The sequence below is a fragment of the Psittacula echo genome (assembly GCF_963264785.1).
Source record: "Psittacula echo genome assembly, chromosome: 2".
In the NCBI taxonomy this organism is placed as follows: domain Eukaryota; kingdom Metazoa; phylum Chordata; class Aves; order Psittaciformes; family Psittacidae; genus Psittacula; species Psittacula echo.
Genome location: NC_137737.1, coordinates 96,399,831 through 96,426,254, shown reverse-complemented (window position 1 = coordinate 96,426,254; position 26,424 = coordinate 96,399,831). Strand labels below are relative to the sequence as shown.

The 26,424-nt window shown below is 40.8% G+C and overlaps 2 protein-coding genes across 2 annotated transcripts in view; one reads left to right on the top strand and one right to left on the bottom strand.

Annotated features, from left to right (window-relative positions):
* Positions 1-6,390, top strand: part of LOC308217390 (dynein axonemal heavy chain 5-like) — a gene marked incomplete at its 3' end in the record, with an annotated part of 156,191 nt that extends 149,801 nt beyond the window's left edge. Inside the window, exons 71-72 of the mRNA XM_080610449.1 lie at positions 4,642-4,863; positions 6,172-6,390. Of these exons, the coding sequence (XP_080466575.1) occupies positions 4,642-4,863; positions 6,172-6,390 (441 nt within the window). The remainder of the gene's footprint in view (positions 1-4,641; positions 4,864-6,171) is intronic.
* Positions 6,391-10,881: 4,491 nt separating this feature from the next.
* CAVIN4 (caveolae associated protein 4) lies at positions 10,882-24,983 on the bottom strand (the record flags this gene model as incomplete). Its single annotated transcript, XM_080609690.1, has 2 exons — positions 10,882-11,550; positions 24,573-24,983. 2 exons carry the CDS (start codon positions 24,981-24,983, stop codon positions 10,882-10,884), a joined length of 1,080 nt encoding a protein of 359 aa, XP_080465816.1.
* Between the last annotated feature and the right edge of the window lie 1,441 nt (positions 24,984-26,424).

The window sequence follows — 26,424 nt, the reverse complement described above, 5'->3', positions numbered from 1 at the left end:
AGCATTGGCAAATATTCTCTAGGACTACTGCTGGGAAATATCCATCTGTCATCTCTCCTGTCTGTGTCAGCTGTCTGCCGATAACACTTTATAGCATGGAAGTGTTCTCGCAGAATCCGTGAGCAAAGAGTTCCCAAGCAAAAGTATGAGGGAGAGGAGTAGGAGTTTTAATAAAATGCTTATGCTTCCATACTTGGTTTATTAACAACACATTGATAATAGCACTCTAAAATGTTCCTAACTAACCTTTGCAATGATCAGGCTGCATGTAACCTTAACAAGTTTTGGTTTTGTTGGTGTTTGCTATTGCGTTACAGATGAGCAGGAGCTGATACAGACTTTGTACTGACCATATTAGCTAGTTTTTTTGTGCTTTGGGGTTTTGTCAGTTCTGAAATTTTGCCAGCCCAAATCGGGTATCCTACTTTGTTTTGGATGTGTACATCTGGGTTTCTTAAAAAAGCTGCCAAATAATCAGAGTAAAATTAAAATAATCAGAGTAAAAACAAAGTTGTGATTTCATAGACCACAGTAAGTGAGAAAGCCTCTAGAAATGCAAAAATCAAACACTTCATAGCACGTAGGTCTAAAAATCCCTAAATACATAGTGTGTAGACAAAAAAAATCCCAGAATGAGATATGCTTACCTGTTTTACAAATGTATTTGTGCTGACAATGACAAGCTTAAGAATCAGATGGTTATTGTTGTAGTCTCCATTTTCTGTAACCTGGGCTGTGGGAGTGGCTCGTTCTACAAGCAAGTCATCTGAGCAAAGACTCCTTTACTATTTAATTAACTATTGTTTTGTTAATAGTCATATCACTGTGTTTAAAATCAGTATTTCTTGTGTTAAGAATATTTATCTTCTCAAGCAAGTTGAGGTGATGAAGTATTACTGCTGCAGTTCTAACGACTTGTTTGTAATGCCTGAGAAACTGTCAGGAAAAATCCTTTTATTTGTGAGATGAAATGCAGCTCCTAGATTAATTTGTAATTTGCCTACTTGCATAGATCTCAATGTTTGCTTTATAGTGAATGGATAAATGCCATGGATAACACAAAGCAATAAAGTAGATTTACAGCACTGGGAGAATGAGGCATTCTGGCAATAAAAAATAATATAGGACCTGACTCTGCCTTCTCTTGGACTGTTTATACACTAGGATAAATTCAGTAATTTCACAGAAGTTAATCTTTATTTATAGTGATACAAATGAGGGCAGGCTCAGGCTTCTGTGTAAAAGAAACCCAGTTCCCTCTGTGTGTCTGCATTGGGCCAAGATAGCTGGGGTGAACAAAACAGGAAGTGAATTTTCTTCTCTCCTGAAGGTTAATCTGATGTTACTGGACTTTTTCACCAAAAAAAAAAAAGAAAAAAAGCTCTATGCATATCTCATTTCTACCTTCCAATTTCTATATTGCAGCTGATACTGTTTTATTATTTCCTTGTTTGCATCACTGTATCCAGTTGCTGTCACTTCCACTATATATGGATTTTAAGACCTGTGAGGCAGAACTGTCTTTGTGGTTGCATAGTACTTAGCACAATGAACCCTCAGCCTATTTCTAAGACCCTTAGATGCCAAAGCAGTGTGAATACTAATAAGGATATGGAGTACAATGTCTCTATTCCTCAATGCCCACTTAATTCTAATAAACCTGTCATAATTTGGTTGCTGTAGAAATTGCAAAATAAGTGACAAATAAGGAACCACCTAAGCAAGGTAAAGGAGAGAATATGATTGTGAAAGCAACAGACTGAACGGATTTCCATACCTTTTGTCATAGCTTCCAGGGATGCCTGCTTCTTCCTCACTGGAAGGTTCAGGGTTAGTTTGCGTGGGTTGTTAGAAGGCAAAGGGACAAAGCCTTAGCAGCCTTCATTGAGCAGGCCAGGGAGAAGTTCAGGAAAAGGCAGGTGAAGAAAGAAGAAATAATTTTCCCTGTTTCTGAAATCTCAACATGCTCCCCCACCCCCACCCCCCAAAAAAACCCAAAACATACAAGAAAACAAAACCCAAACAAGGAAATCAAAACAAATGCCATGGCAAGTGGTCCATTATGTTCCTGTCAGGGGGGTTTAGGGGGAGATAAGCCCTCAGCCATACAGTGGCATCTCAAGTCACTTAATTTTTTTCTTGCTGTTTATTGTTCCATTCACCCGCTCTGGGATACACAGCTGGGCCTTCAGCTCACAGCTGTAGTCTTTAAACACTGCCTAGGATTCATTCCAATGAGCAGAGCAGTGTTACAAGTCCCACTGCAGACAGCATATAGGTCCTGCCATCTCTGTCAGAATAGTCTGCAATCTTAGTCTTATTCCTGAAAACAACTCATAGCTCTGAGTTTACTTTTATTCCAATGTGTCCACAGTGCCTTTGAACTGATTCCCTTAATACAGTCATTGCTCTGCCCTGTTCTCTTCAGGCTCTTCTTTCTTGAATATTTCACTTTATCTGGGATCCAGTAGCCCTCTGGAGCCTTCTGGCAGTGAACACTGTGTATTTTAAACCATTGGTTCTAGCATGTTCCTATAAATTAAAATTCCACAAATTAACTACAAGGATTCTGCTTTCATTTAATGACATTTCTGATAGAAGAACTTTAATCCTGTCTCCCTTAGCTATGTGCTAGAGTTCCCAACTATTTCAAATGCAATTACAGTTATCTCTGCTATCACAAAACCTCTTTAAAATACTTGTCCTGGGGTCTCTGGAATGATATTAATGAGAAGCAACCAATGTCAGTTAACTGAAACATCTGAATTCATAAGTGTCATCTCATGTTCTCATAACTTAAAGGGTATAGCTACAAAGTGCTTAGCAAATTGTCGTGGTTTAAGTCCAGTCAGTAACTCAGAACCACTTAGTCGCTCTCTCACTCTCCCCTCTTCCTCCCCCCTGCTCCCAGAGGGATAAGAAGGAGAATCGAAAGAATGTAACTCCCACGGGTTGAGATAAGAACAGTTTAATAACTAAGGTATAACACAAATCACTACTGCTACCACCAATAATAATAATGATAAGGGAAATAACAGGGGAAGCGAATACAACTGCTCACCACCTACTGACCAATACCCAGCCCGACCAAGCAGTTATCTAGCCCTTCTGGGTAACTGCCCCCAGTTCCACATCCTGGGCATGACGTGCTGTGGTATGGAATACCTCTTTGGCTAGTTTGGGTCAGGTGTCCTGTCTCTGCTTCCTCCCGGCTTCCCCTCCTCCCTGGCAGAGCATGAGACTCACAAAGTCCTTGGTCAGAGTAAACATTACTGAGCAGCAACTAAAAACATCGGTGTTATCAGCACTGTTCCCAGGCTGAAAGTCAAAAACACAGCACTGCGCCAGCTACTAAGAAGGACTAAAAATGACTGTTACTGCTGAGCTCAGGACACATGTGCAACAAGAGCTCCAGTCCCAGCAGCCAGAGGCTGGCCTCTGCATTCAGTGGACCTGTGTACTAATATTTCTGTATCTGACTTCTTTCCATTCCTTTGGCCCTAACAGTAGCTCAACCAAGCACCCTGCATGGTGAATACTGAAGAAAAATAAAAAGCTTGTTCAATTCCCTTATTGCTCCTGATTTCTTCCTAGCTGTACTGTTTGCTTTTTAATACCCACCTTCGTGTGTTCCCCATGTGGCTCTGTATTCCCTCATCTCTGTCTCCAGATACCTTCTTTTTCTGCTCTGAAATCTGTCCCGAAACTTCTTCTTTCCTGGTTGTCCTTCTCAACAAGTCCCTCTTGCTCTTTCGTCTTCAATTTTAGTGTTTCATTCATTCATCTCCTGGCTACGGAACGGTTTTCCATAAGGTGAGATAAGGTGTACACCTACAGCATGTCCACTGGAAGTGCAAAGCAGTTTGTTCTCTTGTCTTTTAGGACTAAGGTACTTCCTATGTGATGCAGTATATGTGCATGTGGACAGTCATATGAGAGAAGATAACCAGCATCTTCAGCCTGGCTTGTCTTGTGGTAGCTTGTAACTGTATCATGAGACTGTAGTTCTTTGGAATAGAGAATTAGTTTCATTCTATGATGAAGTGCTGTGAGTTTATCTTGCTGCTGTCTACAATAGCATGTTATTGTAGTATATTAAGGCTTTGCACTGAGCAAACTGATGGAGGCATTTCACTATTTAATTGCATAATTCCAGTTTGTACTTTCTTTGTGTTCTGTAAAACGCTTCATGATTTGTTGACTGAAAAGCGTTTTACAATGTTGGTCTAAGAAAAGGTGGGTAATATAGCACACAAAATACCAGTTTTATTTGTGGCTTAGCAATTACCTGCATTTGAAACCTCACAAAGCACATTAATCAGGCAGCCTTGTAAACCTCTCTCTATCTGGCTGGTTGTACATAGGCATGTGAAGTGAGGTGAGTTATACATGAAGCTTCCAAAATGTTAAATAAACCAACATGGTGGTTTCTTAGCACTAACACATGCACACCAAGAATAATGGGACTGGGAAAGTGTAGGAAAGCACTGAATTTACACTACTAAATTTAGTTTTACATGTACATGAGATTCTGTGGCTTGAGGTTTTATGCTGCTTATGTCACTTATATAGGAAAAAAGGTTGGAATTGGGTAAACTGAAGGTTGTTTTAAACCCTTTATGTCATATTCAATCTCCTTAGGGATTCCTAACTGCTATGAGGCAAGAGACAACTCGCATGAATTTAGCAAAAGGCTGGGCACTCGACAGTGTTGTTTTACACAATGAAGTGACCAAGATGATGAAAGAAGATGTTGTTAGCCCTCCTCCTGCTGACATTGGTGGGGTTTATATATACGGCCTTTTCCTTGAAGGGGCAGGTTGGGACCGCAAAAACAGTAAGCTGGTGGAGTCAGCACCAAAGGTAAGCATCAAGTGAGCATGACAAGCTGTGACATAATGTGGTGTACTCAGAGAACACCAGGAGGCATTTTGAGTGCCTGCAGCATTGGTTTCACAACAGGTTTTGAGGGGCTAGAACAGTAGCGGGGTTGGAAGAGGTGTTTACCCACCAGAACCAAATAAAGAAAACTGTCAGAAAATTAATTTAGGATGCACTGCACTACGGCAAACAGATGCTGGGCTTCTTGGCTTCAGGGACCTTAGAAACACAGCTGTGTTTGAGTAAAATAGTGCATCCCCCAGTCAGCCTTCTTTTGACTGACCAAGTGGGACCCTACCACAGTTTCCAAAGCCCAGGACTAGGTCTGATGACAGCTGCTGTGGAGGTCACTGTTTGGATGACTAGAAACCCCTGACATTTGTTTTTGAATAGGGGGAAGAGTATTAGTTCTGGGCTTACCCTCAGTTATCCCTGCATGAAGTTACATTTTCCTGATGTGACTAAGCAGATTTAAAATCTAGCTATGGAGTAGTGATTAGATGCTGTAGTCACCATGGAGGGAAAGCTGCCAAATCAATGATAACTGTCCTGGAATTGGAGTTGAGATATTGACTCTTTGTAGGTAAAACACTTCTGCATCTGGCTGATAACAGACTTCTCTAAACCAGACCTTGCCAGCTGTAGCTTCTGTTGCCTGCTTTGCCAAAATACACAAACATGGAGTTTACCCAGGTAGTCTGTTCACCAAGCTTGTTGCTCTTGGGTTTGAGTCTTTCTTTCCCCCCAGCCAATGAATACTTTCTATTGCTGTTAGACCTGAGGGGATCTAGTCTGGAAGAATACCCAAGAGGCACTTTGGAACTTTGACTGTCCACTGCCAGCAGTGCAGAGGTAACAAGGGGCCTTACTAAAGGCAGTGTGACATTTGTTGCTTCGGTCCTGCCATTCCTAGAACAGGAGAGGGGTTAAAAATAGGGAACTCAGCCAAAGGGGCAAGGGATGAGAAAAAAGACAACGGTCTTTCTTTTTCCCTCCTAGAACCACACTGTCATTTTTCCATTTACTTCCATGGTGTGCAGTTTTCCAGGTTTCTGCTGCTTTCTCTTCCTTCCAGGCTTCCAGATGTCTGTTGTCCCTGACCTGCCCACTGGCTTAAAGTTGGGGTCAATATGGAAGTTAGCATGGAACATGTGTTCTCACATGTACCTCTGCTGAGCTGCTGGTGCTTTTGCTGAAGGCTACCACTGAAACTAGTTCTAGCGTTTGGAGTTCAGACACCCTATCCTGCTTCTCTAATGCTGAGCCCTGTGTCTCTTTTAACATTCTCAGGTGCTGTTCACAAGTCTTCCTGTAGTACATGTGTATGCTGTTAGCACAACAGCACTACCTGATCCAAAGAAGCAACAAGGAAGTGTGTACTCCTGCCCTGTCTACAAAAAGCCCCGGAGAACAGATCTGACATACATTTTCTCTTTGAATCTGAAAACAGCGCAGAATCCTGATCATTGGACTTTACGGGGGGTTGCATTACTGTGCAGCTCAAAATAAGAAGAGAGCTATTAAAAAAGAACCACCTAGGAAGATTAATCTGCAGCCAGTAGGACTTTAGCTGTTATTGTCAAAGTGGTGGCTACCTTCTCACAGGAGTATAGGAATTAGCAAGTGATTGTGTTAATTGCTCATAGATCAGTTTACTCTGCTCACAGCAAAAATACTAAGTGTGTTTATCCTGGAAATATCAGAGGGAAAACAACTGCAGGTGTAAAATTTGCAACTGTTACGAAGCAAGTGAGAATATAATCAACTATCTTGATCATAATGGAATAGCCAGGAAAAATGTGCTTATGATACTGACAACTGCTTCAACATTTATGGTGGTTCTTTTGTAGGTTTTGTCTTTTCATCTTCATACAAGACTTTTCCAGAATATAATTCTTTAAAAATCCAACTTTGTAGTTGAAAACTTTTCATCCATAGCATTATTAAAGCTGCAATGGCAAGTGAGTTAAACATGTGGTGAAACTTTATCTGCAAATACTCCAATGCACAGTTCCTTTGATTTTGCATTTGTAAAATTTCTGGGTGGTTTTACAAATGGATACTACCGTTTCCTTGAATAGTCGCTTGTTTATGGGATCATAGAAGTTGTGCAAACAGGTGAGTTCATCTTCGCACAAGTAGTAGCCTTTGGATGTGTTAACTCATTTCTAAACATAAAGCCCATTAAGTAAGATGTGCACCTCTCCAGGATTAGCAAGAAAAAAGTTTTGGCACTCTTAGAGTAAACACATATGAACACCAGTTTAGCTCTATCCGTATCTGCTCCATTGGCATTAGTGCCCGAATCCTACAAACTCAAACCTTGTAACTGCTTTGTATTCTGTATTTTGCACCAGTTTAGCTAAAAAAAAAGAAGAAAATGCACAGGCCATTTCTGGGAGTAGATTCACCTGAAATAGCAGAAGTAATTTTTGTTTTGTTATGACCATTGCTGTCTACCCTGTAACTGAAGGGTGATTGCTATTTCTCCTTTAATAGACAGACACATATTGGCGGAAAACATGTTTGTCTTTTTTCACTAGCACAAATTCAAAGCAAAAGAAATTGCTGTTGGATGTTATGAAAGAAGGACTTGCAGTGGGTGCTTTGTTAATCACTTTTTTTTTCTCCTTGTAAACACTAATTTTCTGTATAAACACTTCAATTTCTTTTCAGCTAGTGTCTAAGAAAGTAGTTCATCCTTTCCCATAACTAGTTTTACTCTGCAGATAGTAATTGCAGGACTCATTTGGTAAGGAAATTTGTTATTCACACTCCCACCCACAACTAAGCAGAAAGTGCCAGATTTCTTCTTGGAAAACAGAGCAGACAGTGACAGGGTCCCTTTCTCCCACTGAGCCGGGAGCAGCGCTTGTTTCACAAGGAGTGCCAGCAAGACTATTTTACCAAGTGAAACCACCTGTTCAAAAGCGGCACATCAGGCCTCTCTGCAGTACAGCTGTACATCAGCCAATTTCATTGAGAATTTTTTGGTTTGAGGATTGAGATTAAATTCATTGCTCTTGGAAATTCTGAAAAAGATAAGGGAGAATTCGTACAGCAAAATCTCTGCTGTTGTATAGAAATTGAGGTTGCAAACATAGTGTTCTACTGCCCTGGGTTCAGCTGTCACAGTTATTTTTCTCCTTCCTAGTAGCTGGTGCAGTGCTGTGTTTTGGCTTTAGTCTGAGAACAATGCTGATAGCACATCGATGTTTTAGTTGTTGCTCAGTGGCACTTATCCTGATCAAGGACTTTTCAGTCTCATGCTCTGTCAGTGAGGAGGGGCACAGGAAGCCAGGAGAAGCAGAGACAGGACACCTGACCCAGATTAGCCAAAGGGATATTCCATACCACAGCACGTCATGCCCTGTATAGAAAATGGGGGGAGTTGCCTGGAAGGCCCAGATCGCTGCTCAGGTTGGGGTGGGTATCAGTCGGCGGGTGGTGAGCAGTTATATTGTGCATCACTTGTGTTTATTGTTTTTTTTCCTTTCCCCTTTTAGTTTTATATTCTCTCCCCTTGTTATTTCCCTTATCATTATTATTATTAGTGTTATATTGTACTTTATTGGACTGTTCTTTTCTCAGCCCTTGGGGTTTACATTCTTTCAATTCTCCTCCCCATCCACCCCAGAGGGAGCTAAATGTGGAGGTGTGAGCAAACAGCTGTGTGGTGCTGAGTTACCAGCTTGACTTAAACTATGAATTCTCCCCATCCCCTACCTGTAGGAGGGAATAGGGAGTAAATTAACTTTGAGCTCTCTGTAGATGTAAAATTCAAGTCAGTAACGTTGATAATAACTTCAAATGAAAAGCATACATTGAAACACTTTGCGCACCTGAAGAGCCCCCTCTGAACAGCTAAGGCTAGAAGTAAACGTTAAAAACCACATATTTGATAGAGGTTATATGCAGTGCTACATGATAAACTTCACAAAACTGCATCACTTCCTTTCTTTGTGAAGTAAAATAAGCGAAATGCTACATAAAGGAAATCTATGGGCAATTATGTTCTAGCACTTAGTGTTCTCTTGTATAAAAAGGCAAAGAAATAGTTTCTTTGAACTTTGACGTTTTCATTTCACTAACTAAACCCTGTTTATGTGTTTAGGAAAAAGTCAATTCTTGCAGAATAGATGCAGGTAAACTATAGAAGAACTAGACAAATGACAGTATTTCACTGAAGAAGATTATACAGTTGCCTGGTTCCAGAAAAGACTTCTTATAACTAGTAAAAAGAACTACCAAACAAACCCTCCAGTCTATCCTATAAGCAAAACCTTTTTTCCTTTTTGCATGTAATTACAGTACAGTGAAGATGTGCAATTTACTGTTGAAAGAAATGTCTTCCTCTCCCTGTCTCCCTCTCTTGCCCTATGCTGCCCTTCCATTCAGTAGAGTTGCTGCTTCCAGTCTGACAACATTGATTTTAAATGTCACTGGCACAGTATAATATTGACCTTCCCCGACCAATGGTCCCTAGTTACTATTGCTAAAGCTGTCCCACTTCAAATGTGATGTACACCAGGCTAAATGAAAGAACTGGCAGGCAGAATGTTTGAAATCAAACTAGTTATATTTAAATTGTAGATTAACAATTGGCTGAGAGTCCTCAAACAATGTATATAGATAACCAAGTTATGCTCTGCTGTTAAAATGAATTTGAGATAATAAATACAATCATACAGCTTTTGGCAATATTGTACAAGTTTCTTTCACACAGATAGTAATGACTAACATTGCTTTAGATAAGTGCTTTGAAGGCAACTCCACTTGAGAATGAAGAGAGCAATACAGTCCTGCACCTCATGTCAGTGTAGCGGTCATGTTTACAAACATATCTGATGTCAGGGCACTGGCTCCCAAGTGTTGAAAATAAACAGCATTCCATACTCCAAAGGGTGTCTGTCTCATAATCCCTGAGGCTGTGGCTGGTTGATAACGATAATGATAGGAAACAAAGAATTGGGTTATAGATTGGCCTTATAGTTCAGCGGCTTTGTAGAATAGATTTTAATTGGAGTCAAGCTCAGAAAAAGCACAGAGAATGAAAAACAAACCATTTCCCTTGTCTGGTCAGTTATGGTCATGAGCCCCATGATCCTCTGGATAAAGTAACAATTCTTTAAAAGACCTTGAGGAAACTTCAGTTATATTCAGTTATAATATTCTATTTTTTCTCTATTTATCCAGAACACATGCATTAACCTTGTTCCTTTTTTACTGCTTCATACCTTTGCCTTTCTCGCAATCACATCTTTCCAAAACATGAATATGATATCTCATTCTCTTTTCCTCCTGCTAACCATATTTAATGTGTCTTCTGCTTTTTTATTCTTACTCCATAAGTGCAGAAAACGCATTGCTTACGTACATCAACCTTCTTCTTCCAGAACTCTGGAAATAATCTTTAGTCATTTCAAGAGCTTCTCTTTTCCACTGAGAAGAAACACAATTTACCCAAAACTCTATCATTCCTGCCACATTTTGTCACACCCTGAATAAAGCAGGAATTTCTTCCTCCTGCTGTTTCAATGAGCGCTCTTAAATGAAAAGATTTGTATAGCTAAATCCACATAGTTCTTTCATTTAGTAATATGAAGCAATACCTTTGTTACTGTTTTCTGATTACAGGAGTTGGTATAAGATAACAGAAATAATTTTTATCCTGTTGTACATAAAACTAAAGAGAGTGATTAGGTGGTGACTGCTAAGTCAATCTTGAAAAAACAGTAGATTTCCATCTCCCTTTGACATGCGAGTTCGATTTGGGTTAGTAATGGCTATTGGCACATTGCAAGACAGAGGGGGAGCCCCATTCCTTCATTTGCATGGCTTGGCTTTTGTCAGGCGGACAACACTATAGACACCCATGTAAATGATAGAACAACACCAACACATTTTTTGTGGTATGACACAAATTCACACATTTTTCTAAAGCTGAGTGAATACATCCTGTGTTCTTTCTTGTTCAGTAAGGATAGTATGGGGTGTTTGCTAATTGATTCCGTATGCCGATTGCTGTAAGTCTAGCAAAGGGACATCATCACCTCCTCCTCCTTCTTTTTCTTCCTGCCTAAGAACGACTTCTGGGATTGTCACTCCTTTTTCAGTTGTCTGGGAAGCACCTTTTGTAGCACTATTCTTGTCTTTCTTTACCTTAGTGATCACTTCTGTGTAAGAGATTTCTTCAGTGAAAGGCTCTGCTGCTGCGAGCTCAGAGGCGATGTGCACACCAGCTTCCTGGATCCCTTCCTGACCTTCAGCTCCTGTTCGTTCTTTACCTTTTTTATGGATCTTGAACGTCTCCTTCTTTGGGGCAGCTTGTGAAATGGTTTTCTTGATCCTTATCCCAGATTGTTTCAGTCTCTCTCCTGACTGCCTTATTCTCTCTCTCCTCTCAGGGGTCACTATTCTAGTTCGAAGCCTGTTTACCTTCTTGCCAAAATTTTGTCTTGTCTTTTGGATATTTTCCCTTGAGAATGCCTTTTTGATATCATCTATGCGCCTCATGCCTGATTTCTTGAAATGGGCAGCTTTGCTTTCTTCAATAAAATATTCTTCATCAGAAGACAGATCATCAGGTGGAAGGAAATCGTCCTCCAGAGTTTCCCCTGCTGTCCTCTCTTTAATAACAGAGAGAGATGAAGGACACTCAGTTTCCTCCTGTGAACAAAAGCACAAAGTCATCTTCCAGCAAGCTTGTTTTAAAAGGATGGTGATTCAAGCATTTCGTTTTTTGGCTTGTAGTTAATTAATGCTAACTGAAATACAATATTGTAACAGAGCAAGGTAGGCTTGTATCATTGTATGTGATCTATACAGAATACAAATGGCAGAAGAAACCTTCACCAAGATCTGCGAAGACATAATACCTCATTAAAGATTTCTTTTCAGTGTGGTTCTACCTGAAACTAATGAATGCCATGGTTGTATGTATACTGGCCTCTAATAGTTTTCAGAACAGATTTTGAAGGTTTTTGTTTGGTTTGTTTTGGTTTTGTTTTAGTTTGGGTTTTTAATCTTATCTGCTTTCCTGAGATTGGGCCTAGATCCATCATTCATCACCAATAAAAGTACACATTCTATACTCATTAGAGGCTCTTGTGAGTATGTCAGCTGTACACTCTCCAAATGAGTGCAATGATACCAGTAGCTTCAGTCCTTTACTGTCACCAAGACAATTTCACATTTTTGACTCATTGGAACTTGACATTTCTGTTGCTGCCCGGAAGGGGTTGAACCCCAGAGTATTAGCTTACATGTGCTGGCTCCACAAGGGGACATAGTCAGCGAAGGAATGTTATTTGGTAGACCCAGTTCCATACAACTTGCTCATCACCTGTACCACTGCTGAGGTGAACTTCACTTGTTCTATCTGGAAACATGAATGGCTCCAAGCAAGCACCTGTCTCCTGTGCTGAGTTTGGTGGCCTGTATGAGCATGCAGTAGTACATATTTATATTATACATATGTATTAGCTGCATGCTTGGAAGCGAGGACTACCCTAGGTATCTTAGGATTAGGAATTTATGTAGCCTTTCCAAAGAAAGACTTAGAGGCTCAAAGACTGGATCACAGAAGATTTCCAAAAGCTGTCCACAGTAAGCAAATCATTTACCAAGAAAAAAGCTTGTGGTAATAGAAGGATTTATCTGAACAGGGATAATCTCCAAAGAGTTGATTCCCTGATCCGAATACTGCTGAACATTACAGATTTGTTGTAGCTTGGTGTCAGCAAGTCACTTCTACCTAAAAGTACTAGTGTATGCAGAGCAGAAAACTCATAGCTCATACATAGGAGGTGTGCAAGATGGGCAATGCCAGCCTCTTCTTCCCTACTATAACTGTTTATGTGCATGTGCTCTTCTCCCAGGAGGAGCAGCCCTTTGGGGTGCAGAGAAGTACAACAGCTATATAAAACTTCTCTAAGCTGTCTCCCATTGCTACTAACTACTTCAGCTGATTTCTGAAGTATGACAGTGTCTGGGCTCTTCCCTAAGTATTATTATCTTACTAATACTAGTTGTGAACCCATGAAGAATGGGGTCAGGCTTCCTGAATATTTTGCTGTGAACTGATTTCCAGCCAAAAAGAAGTCTGTCATTTTTCACAGTGACTTATTAGCAGCAAGTCATGTTTAATTTTACAGAGTATTAGCAATACGTAAAATAAATTACATGAAGCTATTTGGCAGATAAAGCCCGCTTATGAGTCTGTCATCATGTGCTGGCTTCATTAAAAACCCTCTAGAAAAATAGTTGTGAATGCTTAGAAAAAAATAGGGACAAATTATGTTACATTGATTACAGCAGAATGTTATTCAACTCATCTGTCAGAATCAGCAGGAACAAAACTACAATGCTTTGCTAATAATCATCTTCATTAACATGTGCAAATTAACATTAATTATATAAAGACTTCTATATATAAACATAATCTCTTCTTTTCTGAAAGTGAACTGAAACACAGCTGGAAAATAATTCCTCAAAGTTCGTAAATTATAGCCCACTCCTTCAGCTGAAATGGTAACAAAAATGTTTCCAGAATGACTATTCTGAAATTTCCGTACATACAGAAATGAGCACAATGTGGTGAATAGGGTGTGTGAAGGTTACTTTTTAAAAAGAGAGAAAGCAGAGAGATTATTTTCTCTGCAATATTTCAGTTGTCTTCCTCTGGAAGAATAACAATATTTTCTGTACTTTTTGTCAGCTGCTTGCCAGGTTTTTTTATTGTACTTAGCTTTATAGTCTATAAGAAGAGAACACTTTAACTTTCATACATATGTGTTAGAATTAAGACTTATGAACAGTAACGTGAAATGAAGGTCTTGTGGACAAGACACAGAAACTAGAGCTGCAGACCCTGAGGAACATTCTTCATTCTGCTACAGACTCTGAGAATGATCTTTGCCAAATATCAGTTTTTCTACTTTTCCTTGGTTTCTGCACACATCTTGCAGAATCAGATATAGCAAGACTGAAAATTAGTATGAGCTCCTCTCAAGATTTCTGGATGGAAGATGTCATCAAAGTGGAAAGCATTAGTGAAACTGGCTAGCGTGTTAGGGAGTTTTCATAATGAAAGCACAGTGATTTAGGCTCAGTAGGAAAGCTTTCTCATCTGCTTCCTTTCTCTCTCCTGCCCCTTCCCATTTCTTCTTATCACTAGATATCAGTGGGGTAGAGAGAAGAGAGGAGCTCATCCTTCCTACAGCAGGAACAATAAGTTTTAGCAGCAGGTGGGAAATAGATGGAGTCAAAGCATATAGCTACCAGCTCATTTATAGAATCACTAAAAGCAAAGACCAAACACCTACTGATTTCAGTTCACGGGACAAAGCCCTGACCGGGTGACAGCTTTCTTCTTGGCTTGAAAGCAGATGGAACTGGAAAAAGCACGGCTAGGCAGCCTGATCTTAGAGGAGGATGAGAAGTAGTTGAGCAATTGATGATGCTACTTGCAAACTTTTAGCTAAAAATCTACATTAGCGTTTTGCTAGAAAGGACTCCTACCTGTCACCACCACATCACTGGAGGGAAGGGAGGATCTTTAAGCCAGATTTGTAAGCGCTCAGATAAAATAAGGACAGGAGATTATTTCACAGTAAAAGGTGATAGCAAATAGTCAGGTATTTTTAACCTGATTTCTTGAGGAAGGAGGAATGCAGTCATGGTCTATCGATTAACACAAAGGACATGTACTCTGCTTGCCCTCCCTACTGGGAACACCAAAGACCCGAACAGATCAGCACCAGAAACCAAGAAACAAATCTGTGGAAGCTGATCATTCCCCTTCCCTTTCATCACTCCTTCTAGATGGAGCACCTGGAGAGGGTGCACCCTACAGAGGGTGGCCACTCTGGCACCCGTGTGCTTGTTGGCCATAATCTCCCGAAAAGTTAGTCCACCACTCAGCACACTAAAAATCAACCTGGACTTTTCAAAGCAAAACATTTTTTTTCCCCTTCTCCAATACGAAAGTAAGGTGATAAGTCATTCAGTAAGTGCTTGATTTAGAAGTCATCATTGGTTTTGTACAGGAAAATGTAGCACATACGCTTACGTTATATAGCTCCCATCTTCTAGTGGAGAGATCCTTACATGCTCTCTCCACTAGCACATAAACATTTAGATGTTTTCCACCAATTTAAGACCAGAGCTGAGCTCAAGCACAAAGAAATAAGCTCTCTCTCCCTGCTGCGCTGTGGATCATTCTGTTTGTCCTCCCAGCTGATGTCTGTCCCCAGTAAACATGCCATGGCGCAGATACCTTGCTTGTAGATCCGAACCTGACATTTTTGGTAGGTGATGGGGGTGCTGAGAAGAGAGAGCGTGTGTTTATGAATGGGTGTAAGGGGAAAGAGGGAGAAAGGAGTTAGATTCAGTGGCGTGTTGTTGAAACTGGAAATAGTTTGGAAGAATGCACACGTATAGAAGGAAATGAAGCCTGGAAACAGAAAGGCTTCGTGTTCTGTAGTAGCAGAGGAAGGACTGAAGGCACTAATTGAATGGTAAGGGAAAAGCCTGAAATCTTTTGCAGTTCAGCTGGGCAGGGAGAAAAATACAAAGGCCGCAAAGCTGCAAGGTTAGTTAGATCCACTGCTTCAGAAACAACCTGAACAAACAAAACTTAAAGGTATAACATCGTAACAGAACAATTGCACAATTCAGGAGTGGCTGGTGAAGCCCCCGGCCCAGTAAGAAAGCATTTAAACCTGAACTTCAGCTTTTCCCAGTTTTTGAATATTTAACCTCTCAAATATGTCTAGCCAAAGAAGTTCGAGTTTTTATAGGCTTGGCTGAATACACAGTAAGCACATGATTAAACCCCAGCTTTGGTGAAGAAGGCCAGCACAGTATTGATTTGAACAAATGGTTCCAAGGACGGTGAATATTGAAGCCTTGATGTTCCTAATACTGGGTTCCCAAGAAAGTCTGACTCCATCATTGTTGTCTTTACCCTTTGCTCTCATTTCAATTTAATTCACAATTAGAAAATTTTCAATGGGATGCAGGCTGTGTCCTTCACACACTCCTTTTGCTCTGGAAACTCTTCATCAGCTGCTTTGCACCCACACATTGACAACTCTGCAGGCACTGCCTGCATCTCCTGATCTCAAGGAAGGGATCACAGCAGTAGCATTTTTCTCCCGTAGGATATAACAAGGCATTTATGAAGAAAAGCTAATGTACCTACTCCTGAAACTACACGAAGTGCGAGATGCTGACTCTTTCTCACCTCACAGAAACCTTAAAAAAAAGTAGATAAATAATCTTAGATGTGGCAGTGCCCCTGATGAGCATTACGAGACTCTTGGGGTGGTGATGCTCAGGATAATTGAAAATTACAGGTGAAAAGAGACTCAAAAAAAAAGGGTCTCAAAATGTGCCTGCTTGATAACCCTGCCTGCACAGTCAGGCTCTTCTCATCTCTGGGCAGGGGAAGAAGGAAAATGGCAGAGCAAATTGTTTAGAGATGTCTCAGGTGTTTTGCTGCAGTGGTGTCCTGGCAAAGATGGGATCAGCTCTAATAGCTCTTAGTGCTGAACTAAGGAGTAAATAAACCAAAGGGGCTGCTGGAAGAGGAATATTGTGTCTTCAGCAAGGTCAGTGAGGCTGGGCAAGGGAAAAGAGTTATTGAGAAAATTCCCTCACAGACTTGTTAGTTAAATCTCCACTCTTCATCTTTGTAAGCACAGATGCAATCAGTAATTAATAGCAGCACTAGCATTATTTTCATTCAGAAAAGGCGGGTTGCTACTTTAGAGTTCATGGGATTCATTGGTGAAGCAGTGACATAGTGTCACTGTACAAGAAGTTAGGCTTTAAGTCCATTAACACTTTTATCAATAATTTCAGTAATAAATTTATTATAATGCCATTTAAAACAAAAAAATAATGGGTTATGAAGGCATTTTAAGGAATGTGGCCAGTTCAAGAGCTTTGCTCTTCTTGTCCTTTCATGATTTTGGCACACTTATTCTGGGTTTGTATTTCAAAGCCCAGATTGAGCCAGCAAGGAGAAAAAAAGATAGATAGTGCATTGTCTTATGTGTAAATATATGCTAGAAACACTATAAGCCAGTTTTGCATTCTCTCTTCAAATACCCTCAAAGCGTAACTCTAACAAGCTTTAATAAAAGCAGGTGCTGCCACCTCTCCACTAGTATCTAATTTCAATTAAAACTTCAGCAGAACAAACTTAAAAATACAGTAAACAATAGCAGAGAAAAACAGAATGACCAAATAAAGAATTAAATTTTATACATATACATATATATACATCTTATTTTATACATATAAAATTATGTATCATAGAATCACAGAATAGTTATTGTATTGTTTATGTGTATATGTATTAAAAATGAAGCCTCAAAATGCTTCTAAAGAAGCTGCTCACAGCACAAGTAGGTAGTAGAGGGAGATTAGTCTCTAACTTGGAGTCATTGTATTGCACAGGGAAGAGGTCATGGCGAGTGATCCTTCGGCCTTGTGCTGTGTGACAGGGAAGGTGCAGGTCATGGTTAACATAAGCACAGATGGGACTGGTGATCCTCTGACAATTCCGAAGCAGAGCATGAAGCAGCAAAATGGTTGAAGGCCACCCAGCGCTTGGTCTAGCGCTGCTGTCGTGTCTATGACAACTGGGGATGCAAATGACTGGCAGCGTACGGGCATGAAACTGCATCGCCACGATGTTTAAAAGAGTCCTAGAAATTTGCATGTTAAATGAATGATTTTTTATTCAAACTGGCGGCTGAGGTAAATCACTAAAACATCTCCTTGAGATTGCTCTCTAAATCAATACGAAACCGCTGATGAATAACGAATTACAAATCATTCAGTACTTTTACTCATATTCTAACAGTTCAGAGGGAAGCTTTATAAATCTCAAGCGATCCCTTCATTTTTTCTGCAAACATGCCATTTCAAAATCCCTGCCATCAGGCCAAAAAACTGCTTAGATGAGAGAAAAATAGGATTATTTTAAAAAGGCACCTGAGGGATTTTATCAAGCAAAGTAGATAGGGAATAAATACTTCATCATGTAAGACTTATGGCCAAGTGCTGTTGTATTTAGAATTATTTTTCCATCATGAAAAAGCATCCTGACCAGAACAGTCAGCCCCCTTCATTCCTCTTTTTTGAAGCTTAATACACATTCTTTTTTCCTTAAATTCTGTCAGAAATTCATTAATTTAACCAGGAGCATACAATGACTGCAAAGAAACCCAGCTCATTCTCTCACTATCTGGCCGTAGCAAGCTACAGACAAGCAAGCGGTACCCAGTTATACCCACATCACTTGGAGAAGCCCTTGGCTCCAGGCCACCACATGCTGCATAAAAGGACTGACGCAGCTCCAGGGGAGAGTTAAAGCTTCACACTTACTTTGCTTTGCCATTGTTTTATGGAGCTAGCCTAGCAAATAGCTCTGCAGGTCAGTCTGCAGGTTTGCAGTCAAACTGGGGGCATTTCTCACTTCCACTTTACCTGTAGATATCAAGCCTTTGTCAGTGGAGGACAGAGTGACCACAAGGAGTGATAAGACAAAAAATATGTTTGGTAATGTTCTGGTTTATTAATTTATCACAAGGTGACTGCTCTTGCAAGCTACCTGGAACAGAATAGTGCTCTTAAGTACAAGTGAAACCCAGACAGCTATAAGGAGCTGCTGAACTCATCTGCTCAAGCCACCATGTCTCCATGAGAACTCGGTTCTGGACACCCTGTCAACTAGATGGAGAGAGCAGATACTTATAAAGTGGAATCTGTATCCAGAAGCAGAGGTCTACAACAGATCGAGTGGGTCAGGCTCCACACTGGAGCTAGTTTGCTAGGCTCTCTGCTAGTTTGAATGGAGTCTATATGCCAAATGCAGAAACATTTGCATTATTGATGTGTAATGCCTGGCAAGACGCATCCCAAGTCTGAGCTTGCTTTTAATGATTTCACGTATTCCTCATGTCTGTGCCCGCACTGTTGTGATCAACTTTATTCATGTACTAAAGGAAAAATTGCAAGGTTCAGCTATCAGTAGTGCTGAGAATATAAATCCCAACTGCATGTCCCCAGTTAAGTCCTTCCCTGAATGTGAGCCTCAGGCACGATGGGTATTGCTGAAGGTACCTGTGTGCCCGCGGTGGCCAGCCACAGTTCCTGCTGATAAGTCACTCCTGTCAGCCTCTAGGACAGTGGGGAAAAAGCACAACACAGAAGGCTCATGGTGTAGCTATACCCTTCGGCTGGCTTGCTGGCCAACCACAAGCAAAGCCCTGAACTGCATCCGGTGCACACGTAAACTGAGATCAGTTGTTTCCACCGCTCAATGTTAATAGGTGGAGAAAAATCAATGGCAGCCCTGAGAAGATGACAGCCTGCGGCCCAACAGCTGCTTTTTATTTATTTATTTATATTTATTCCCTTTGTTCTCCTTCCCTGTGAAGGCATCACCAGAAACACAGATTTGCTCTCGCTGTTTCAAAGTGGTTGGTTTTCCTTTTACCTAAAAATCACGGTAATTTATGATCTTCTTGGCAGCCTCCAGTACTTCAGCGCTGGCTCTGCCACTCCACCAGCGGCTGCCTGCACGCTGCCTGCACAGCACGGAGCCAGCTCAGAGCTTTGAACTGCAGGACTGGGCTTGACACTGCGAACAAAGAACCCTTGCTACGCTCTCCGACATAACCCTTGGGTTTCTTTTATTCTCTGTATTCTCAGCGAAGGCAATTACCTGTCCCAGCTGTAAAAATATTTATTGGGTTTATGGCACAAAGACTCCAACAAAGGCCCTGTGTCACTGGACTGCTGAGGCCTCCGTGTCTGAGGTAGTCACCCTATGCCATCTTTTTTGCCATTAAGTTTTCAGTCTTAAATAGCAATTCAGTTTTTATTCCCTCCTCATGGGTTCTAGCAGACGGCATTGTCTGCAGGTCTAAGAATCCATTTCTGCTTTCTGACCTGAGATGACTCATGGGCAGTTTATGCCCATTTCATCTTTTTTGTTGATATTCTTTACTGGACTCCTCATTCTTGCCTGAATGGATGTACAAATGACAGCCACAACCTTTCTTAGCCTCATGTCTTCCTGGACTATACCAGCCTAGGTCTAGACCTGTTCTCCTCTCATTTACCAGGGCTTCTCGTTTCTCTGATCAGCTTGGTGGCTGTTCAGCTTGAGCACAACTTACTTCGACATGAGGGATCAGAGCAGTACATGGTAGCCCAGGTGGGCTCTGAAGTGTTTTGGGCAAGGACACTAGGCATCTCTGTCACTTCTGGAAATATCAGCTCCGTACCCTGAAGCCTTTCATGTGCACATTTACCTTTCTTTAAGAGCCGCAACATCAAGTGGACTTTCAGTCACCTTGTGAGCAAGTCACACGCTATTTTCTGTCCTTGCCAACCCATGGGGCCTCAGAAGACAAACTAACAACTAGGGCTTCTGCTAAAGCTAAAGGAATTGACACTGTACACTTACATTAACATTCCTCTAGCTCTAAAGTTTGTTTGATTTCTTGTCTGTATCTCTTTCTCTGGACTGACAGTTCCTCATTTTGAATGTATTTTATTAGTATCTACATCTTTTCTGTGCCAAGATCTTTAATGAAAACATTACACAGTTGACAAAGATGGTCTTAGAGGGAAGCACTTTTAGAAACCCATCACAAGCCTCACTTCCCATTTCAATACAATCCACTGTCCTCTGTTGTTTTTCCAGATTATCTGTCATGAGATTAAGATAGTAGGTACACAAATATGAGAAAGGGTAAGACCGGTCATGTTTCTGTGAAACAGAAAAATGATCAAATATGAGTTCTCCAGCACAGCCTGCTCTTGGTGAACTATTTAACTCCACGGTACTAACAATCTGTTCTGCAGAGGCATTCTGAGCCTGCTATTCTTATGCCCAAATGGTATCAATGAATGGCTACGGTTCAGATGGTTTCCTTTGTGTTTTTCTAAATAGAAGTGTTGTATTTCCTGCCTTTCATGTCACAGTTACTCTCACAGGTTTTTCTCAGAACAGCTGCAATTACAGGTTCATACAGATGGGCAGTGAGCTTGTGAGGCTGGTCTTTCAGCATCCCCATTTCTTGAGCTCATGCCACAGTGACTTTTACTGACACTTTGGATGGAAGAGCTTCCACTTCAGATTTACAGATTATTGTTCCCACCTTGATGTCACCATTTCTACTGTCTGAGGCATTATGCTGCAGAATGATGGTGACCAGGAAAAGCCACTTCCACTTTAATTTATTTATGCATAACATGAACAGCATAAGCAAGGTTGCTTCTGCTAGCTTCTCCCGTGTGTACAGTGGAGCAATCACAGGGCAAACTAATTGGCTGTAACATGACTGTGTAAGCCAGCCAAGCCATAACCCTTCCTGGTTTCTGACACGTCCACTGGGACTGTCCACTAATTTTATATGTTAGACAACAGTGAGGGAAACAAATGCATGTGTCCCTTCATAGGAAGTTGTTGCTTGTTGATGGTGCTTTTATAAAGTAATAATAGAAAAGAGAACAGTAACTGTAACAAGGACTTTCTGGTGCCTGTATGCTCCCATTCATAGAGAGACTTGCAGAAACTGCAGGACAGCAAATGAAACAAGTTCTTTCAGGGTTAAAAAAAAAAAGGAAAAATCCACTTTGATTTCTGAATAATTTAGTCAGAATAAGTAAAACGGTTAGATGGTCTTTGACTGCAGAGAAATGATAGCTCTCGCAGCTGGTTATTCAGACCAACCCGAAGAGAAGTGAACACTGACCTGTTCCAGTTTATAATAATGTCTTTTGCATTCCCTGCTGTAGTCTCAGGTCACGTAGCACTCCAGGGTCTAAGACCTCACTAGGAAGTCTGAAGTAACCTGGCGTTTTTAATCATGCAGTCAGCCTGGGGAGGAGGGCTGCCTGCTACCAGATCTTTTCCTCGACTACAGGGCCTTTGAAAAATGAATTCACCTTCCCTAATCATTATGCTCAAGGATGGTCACTTTGTCTCTTTTTAATGTGAGGATATTGCTAATTCTTTTCATCACTGCTGAGGTCTCCTGGGACAATCTCCTCCAGCCAGTGATTCTTTTCAACCTGCCTTCTCTTTTTATCAATGATAAGATCAAAGCAATCCACTTGAAAGGAAATCTTTAGGATTTAATTGGTGTTTCCTTTTTCCTGATATGCTGGTGTTTTGGCAAAAGTTAAAACTAAACCCAATGTGTGCTCACCCATGTAGGCATTCAAAACCAGCTACATGTAGGCCATTGGCTCCATCACAATGTCTCAAATGATTCATTAGAAAAAAACGTCACTACAGATGAGCTGTCACTCACAACCGTCGAGTAAACAACTTGATTATACCCATTTGTAAAATACAGTGAAGGGAGTATGCTGATTCTGTAGCTATTAACAAACTCATTCCAACCAAGCTTCAGTCATTCAGGTCTTGGCACTCCAGCCTACACTGGTGTAAATCAACAGAGAAAATCACTGCACTTGTGTGCGAGAGACTTTCACAACTGTACCTGTGCCTTAAAGCTTCGGCGCACTGTTGACTCCCTAGCATGTTCCAGATCATGCTTCCAGAGTGGTTTTGTGGAGCAATGCAGTTATCCTACTCCAGAAAAGTGTTAAATGACAGATCCTAGGGGGATCAGCATACCTGCTCCTCCACCGTGCAAGAGGTAAAAGGTTCTTCAGTCTCCCTTTGTAAAGGCATAGAAGTTACAGAGGAAGGGATAGAAGTTAAAGAGGAAGTCTTTATAAAGTCCTTTATAAAGGGATGGAAGTTAAAGAGGAAGTCATCCATATTCTCACTGGCAGTTCTCAACTACCATAGGAAGAGGAAGCTAGAAAGACAGCAATTAAAAATGCTGTTTTCCTTCCTAGAAGCATTAAACATACAGAATGGGGTGCAGGTCATTCTTGTCTGGCAAAACCAGTAGAGAGTTCAGAAACTCCAGCTGAAGGTGATTTTTAGAGAAAGTGCGCACCTTCTGCATGAAATATGTGAAAATACCAACGCTGTTCTTTATAGCTCCATGTAATTCCATTTTCACTGTATTTTACTGCATTTTTAAATAAGCAACTACTCATGTCTTGCTAGGAGAAAAATGTACATTATGTAACGAATACTGTTTCAAGAACAAATATTTTCAAAGCTTCAACTATTTTCTACTGCAATCATTATGGTAAAGGCCCATCAATGAAATGGCATTGTGCCACTAACCAGGGGAGTCAGAGATATTTATTTCCTTTTGCTGGGAAATGATTTGCGTGGAAAAAAGTGAGTGTGCCTGTTTTCTATTCCATCACGATGGCGCAGCTTGCAATAATTGTAATAATAGCCCAAATTATGCCCATGCTTTCTCCTGAACATCCACAGTTTGTCATTCAGTCAGAAAATCCAGGAGGCACAATTTGGCTGCATATTAACCACGACAGGTACTAACACGGCATTAAAGAGGTAACATTTTCTACCTTCAGCTTCTACTCTTTTTCTTTGTTTAGCTATTTTTTCCCGGTTGTAGGAAATGAAGTAGTTTTGAAAGCTAGATTATGCAGAAGAATTTGTCAGCTGTATACAGTGGTGAGTATATTCAGTGAAACACATGGCTCCATTCATCGCAAGCAACGTTATTTATATACAAACAAACAGATGCAAGACCAGGGTGTAAGGCTGGGCGATGGGGGCGCATTGTGTTACTCACAAGGGATGGTATTTTCAAGAACACGTAACGATGAATATGACTCATTTGAAAAAAGCTTTGGGGACTCAGTGGTATGAGGGAGCAAAAGATTAAGGACCCTTACTTTCTACTGGCTTGGGGCACTGCAAAGTTCCAGCAGATGCAGGATCAGGCCACTAAACAAACAGGTTTCACAGCTCTCACTAGCAACTGACAGAACCCATGAACTGCCTGCGCTGTCTATTCTTACTCGTGTAAGAGACCATACTGTTTCATGAAACTTCTCTTCAAACACATTTATAAGAATAAGGAACATCCTAGAATGAGGTCAGTGAAAGAAAAACATGATCTGCTTGCCCAGTATGATTGAAAGAACAGTGCTGGGTTAAACAATTTCCAAAGTAGAGCATGCAAGGGACTATCTGCTGTCATGAAGGATTTTTGAGTTTGAGCTTTAGTTTGTGCATGTAGATTGTGCATATAGACTGAGACAATGAAAAAGCCCCAATCTGTCACCTCTATGAAAGCCTGAGCAATGCTGCAAGGTAAACAAGCCTTATGTTTTGAAGTGAGTGTTAGAAGAAAGTCTGCGTTTTAGGGAGCCCAAAAACACTTTTGTTATTTGGACTTCGACCTAATATGGTGAAAAAACAACACCGATGAATGTCAGGCATGGTTTGTATGACAAGATTTATAGAGCCTGCCTCATATTACCCTTCAGAGCGGCAACAAATAGTCCTTGCTGATCTGCAGTTAATCTTACACGACTGGCTCAGTAACCCACCAACACTAATAATAGACCGTGTGTGCTGCCGTCAGTAGGCTCATGCTAAAATACACCGAGGAGCACAACTCAATGTTAAAGAAAGCATAAAATAACACTCATGTTGGACAGACTGTGTCATTTCATTTGTCAATCAAGTGCCCTACCATCAGCCACCAAGGAGGCGACACAACGACAGCGCCACAAGAAATTAGGTTTGCTTTTACCTGATAAATTACGACCCGGAATTTGTTTTTTTTCAGCATCTCCTCTTGTTTCGCTTCCACCTTCCGCACGTTGGTGCTCTGCCTCTCCACGCGTGCCCGCACCTCCTTCATGACGGAGCTGACTTTGCTGGTTTTCTCCAGCAACTTGCTCACCGTGTAGCCTGTGTTGCCGTGAGCCTGGGCAAGCTTTAAGATGTCAATCTGTATGGTCTTGATGGTGTTTTCCATCTCCCTGTGCCTCTCCTCTATCCTTTTCTGGCTCGCCTGCACGCTGTCCACAATGTTGGCCACTTTGTCCAGGACCGTCACAATCGTGTAAGCTGCATCTTGTTCTCCTTCCTCCTCGGAGACGCCGGAGAGGCGATTTTGGTGGGTTTTGTCAGGCTCAGAGGTGATTTCGCGGCGATCCATTTTGCCTGCCTTCAGCCAGGTCGGCGGGAGGCAAAGTTTGGGTGATCCTGCCAGAACGGTTCTGGCACTGCTGCAGGGAGCCAGGGTGACAGCTGGCTCTGGCGATGCTCAAAGTAGGGCGTGAAACGCCGCTCCTGGAGCTTGGTCAAATACTTCTGACTACAAAATATCCACACATGATTGTTCAGATACTTTCAGCAACATGAAACCCCTAAAATTAGGAAGCAGTGTCTAGAAAGGAACATATGTTTAAAGGGTCACGCTTCTGTACTGATGAAGATATTAGCGTTAATCCAGGAAAGTTAAGTAACTTAGTAATTAAGCAGGAAAGCACACTTGCATATTTTTAGCGATCTACTTCTGCTTTCGTGTTACTGGAGTGCTCTCCTCCGAGAGAACTCAAAGAGGGGTCAGGAAAATGAACACCGTTGTTTTTCCCAGCAAAACAACTTCAGGTCTTCAGCTTGCTGCAATTGTCACATGGGGGTTAACAAATAAACACACTAAACCAGAGGCAACATAGTGAAAACGTTGTATTGTGTGACATGCTTTTCCAGTTCAAAATGTTGAAAGCATTTCTTTCTTTTTTTTTTCTTTTTTTTAATTGAACAAATTATTAAATCCTACATGCAAAATTTTGAAAGCCTAAACTACATGTTAAAACAGCTGAACACATCCTATTCACACTTTAGCTCGGGATCTTTCAAACGACAACTAACAGTCTATTAATATAACTATGACCAGCAGACTAATTTGGATGGACTTCTTTAGCTCTTGAAAATACTCTATACAAGAGCACTAGTAATTCATTCACTTTTATTATTTTTTTTGTATTTTAATCACAAACACTATACAATCAGTATTGTAGGTGTTAAAACATGTATTTGCTTTAAAAAAGTTTAAGAAGTATTAAAACAGCTTTAACAGTGATAAAGTAGGCTTTATTCCAATTATTTGTGTTCAATTATTCACCACCAATTTTTAGAATACCTACATCTACTCAGACCTACTTCTTTTGGACCTGTGCCATCTGCTCTACCAGGTAACTTCCCAAATTATGAAATTTATAGTTTTCCTCTTTAAAAATAAATTGTTGGAATTCAGTAGGAAGATGGCAGTGCTTAGACCCAGCCCACACGTCTTATAAATATGTTACAACTACACACAGCACACAGCTCCACAGTTCATGCGATAGGCAGTGTCTAAAAAATCAGTTACTAACTTCCAAAAACATTTAAATATCTACGGTATTTAAACACAGTGTTTTCTAGTTTCTCATAAGAAAAGTAAGCTGTAAACATTTTTACCTTTAGTTCATGCCTTGTTTGCTAGGTAACGTGGACTTTTTTGTTGGTTTATTGTTTGTTGTTTGTTTGTTTGTTTTTAAATGTACAACCATTGATGGAATAAATCTGTGTTCCCAAAAATATTACATTCCATG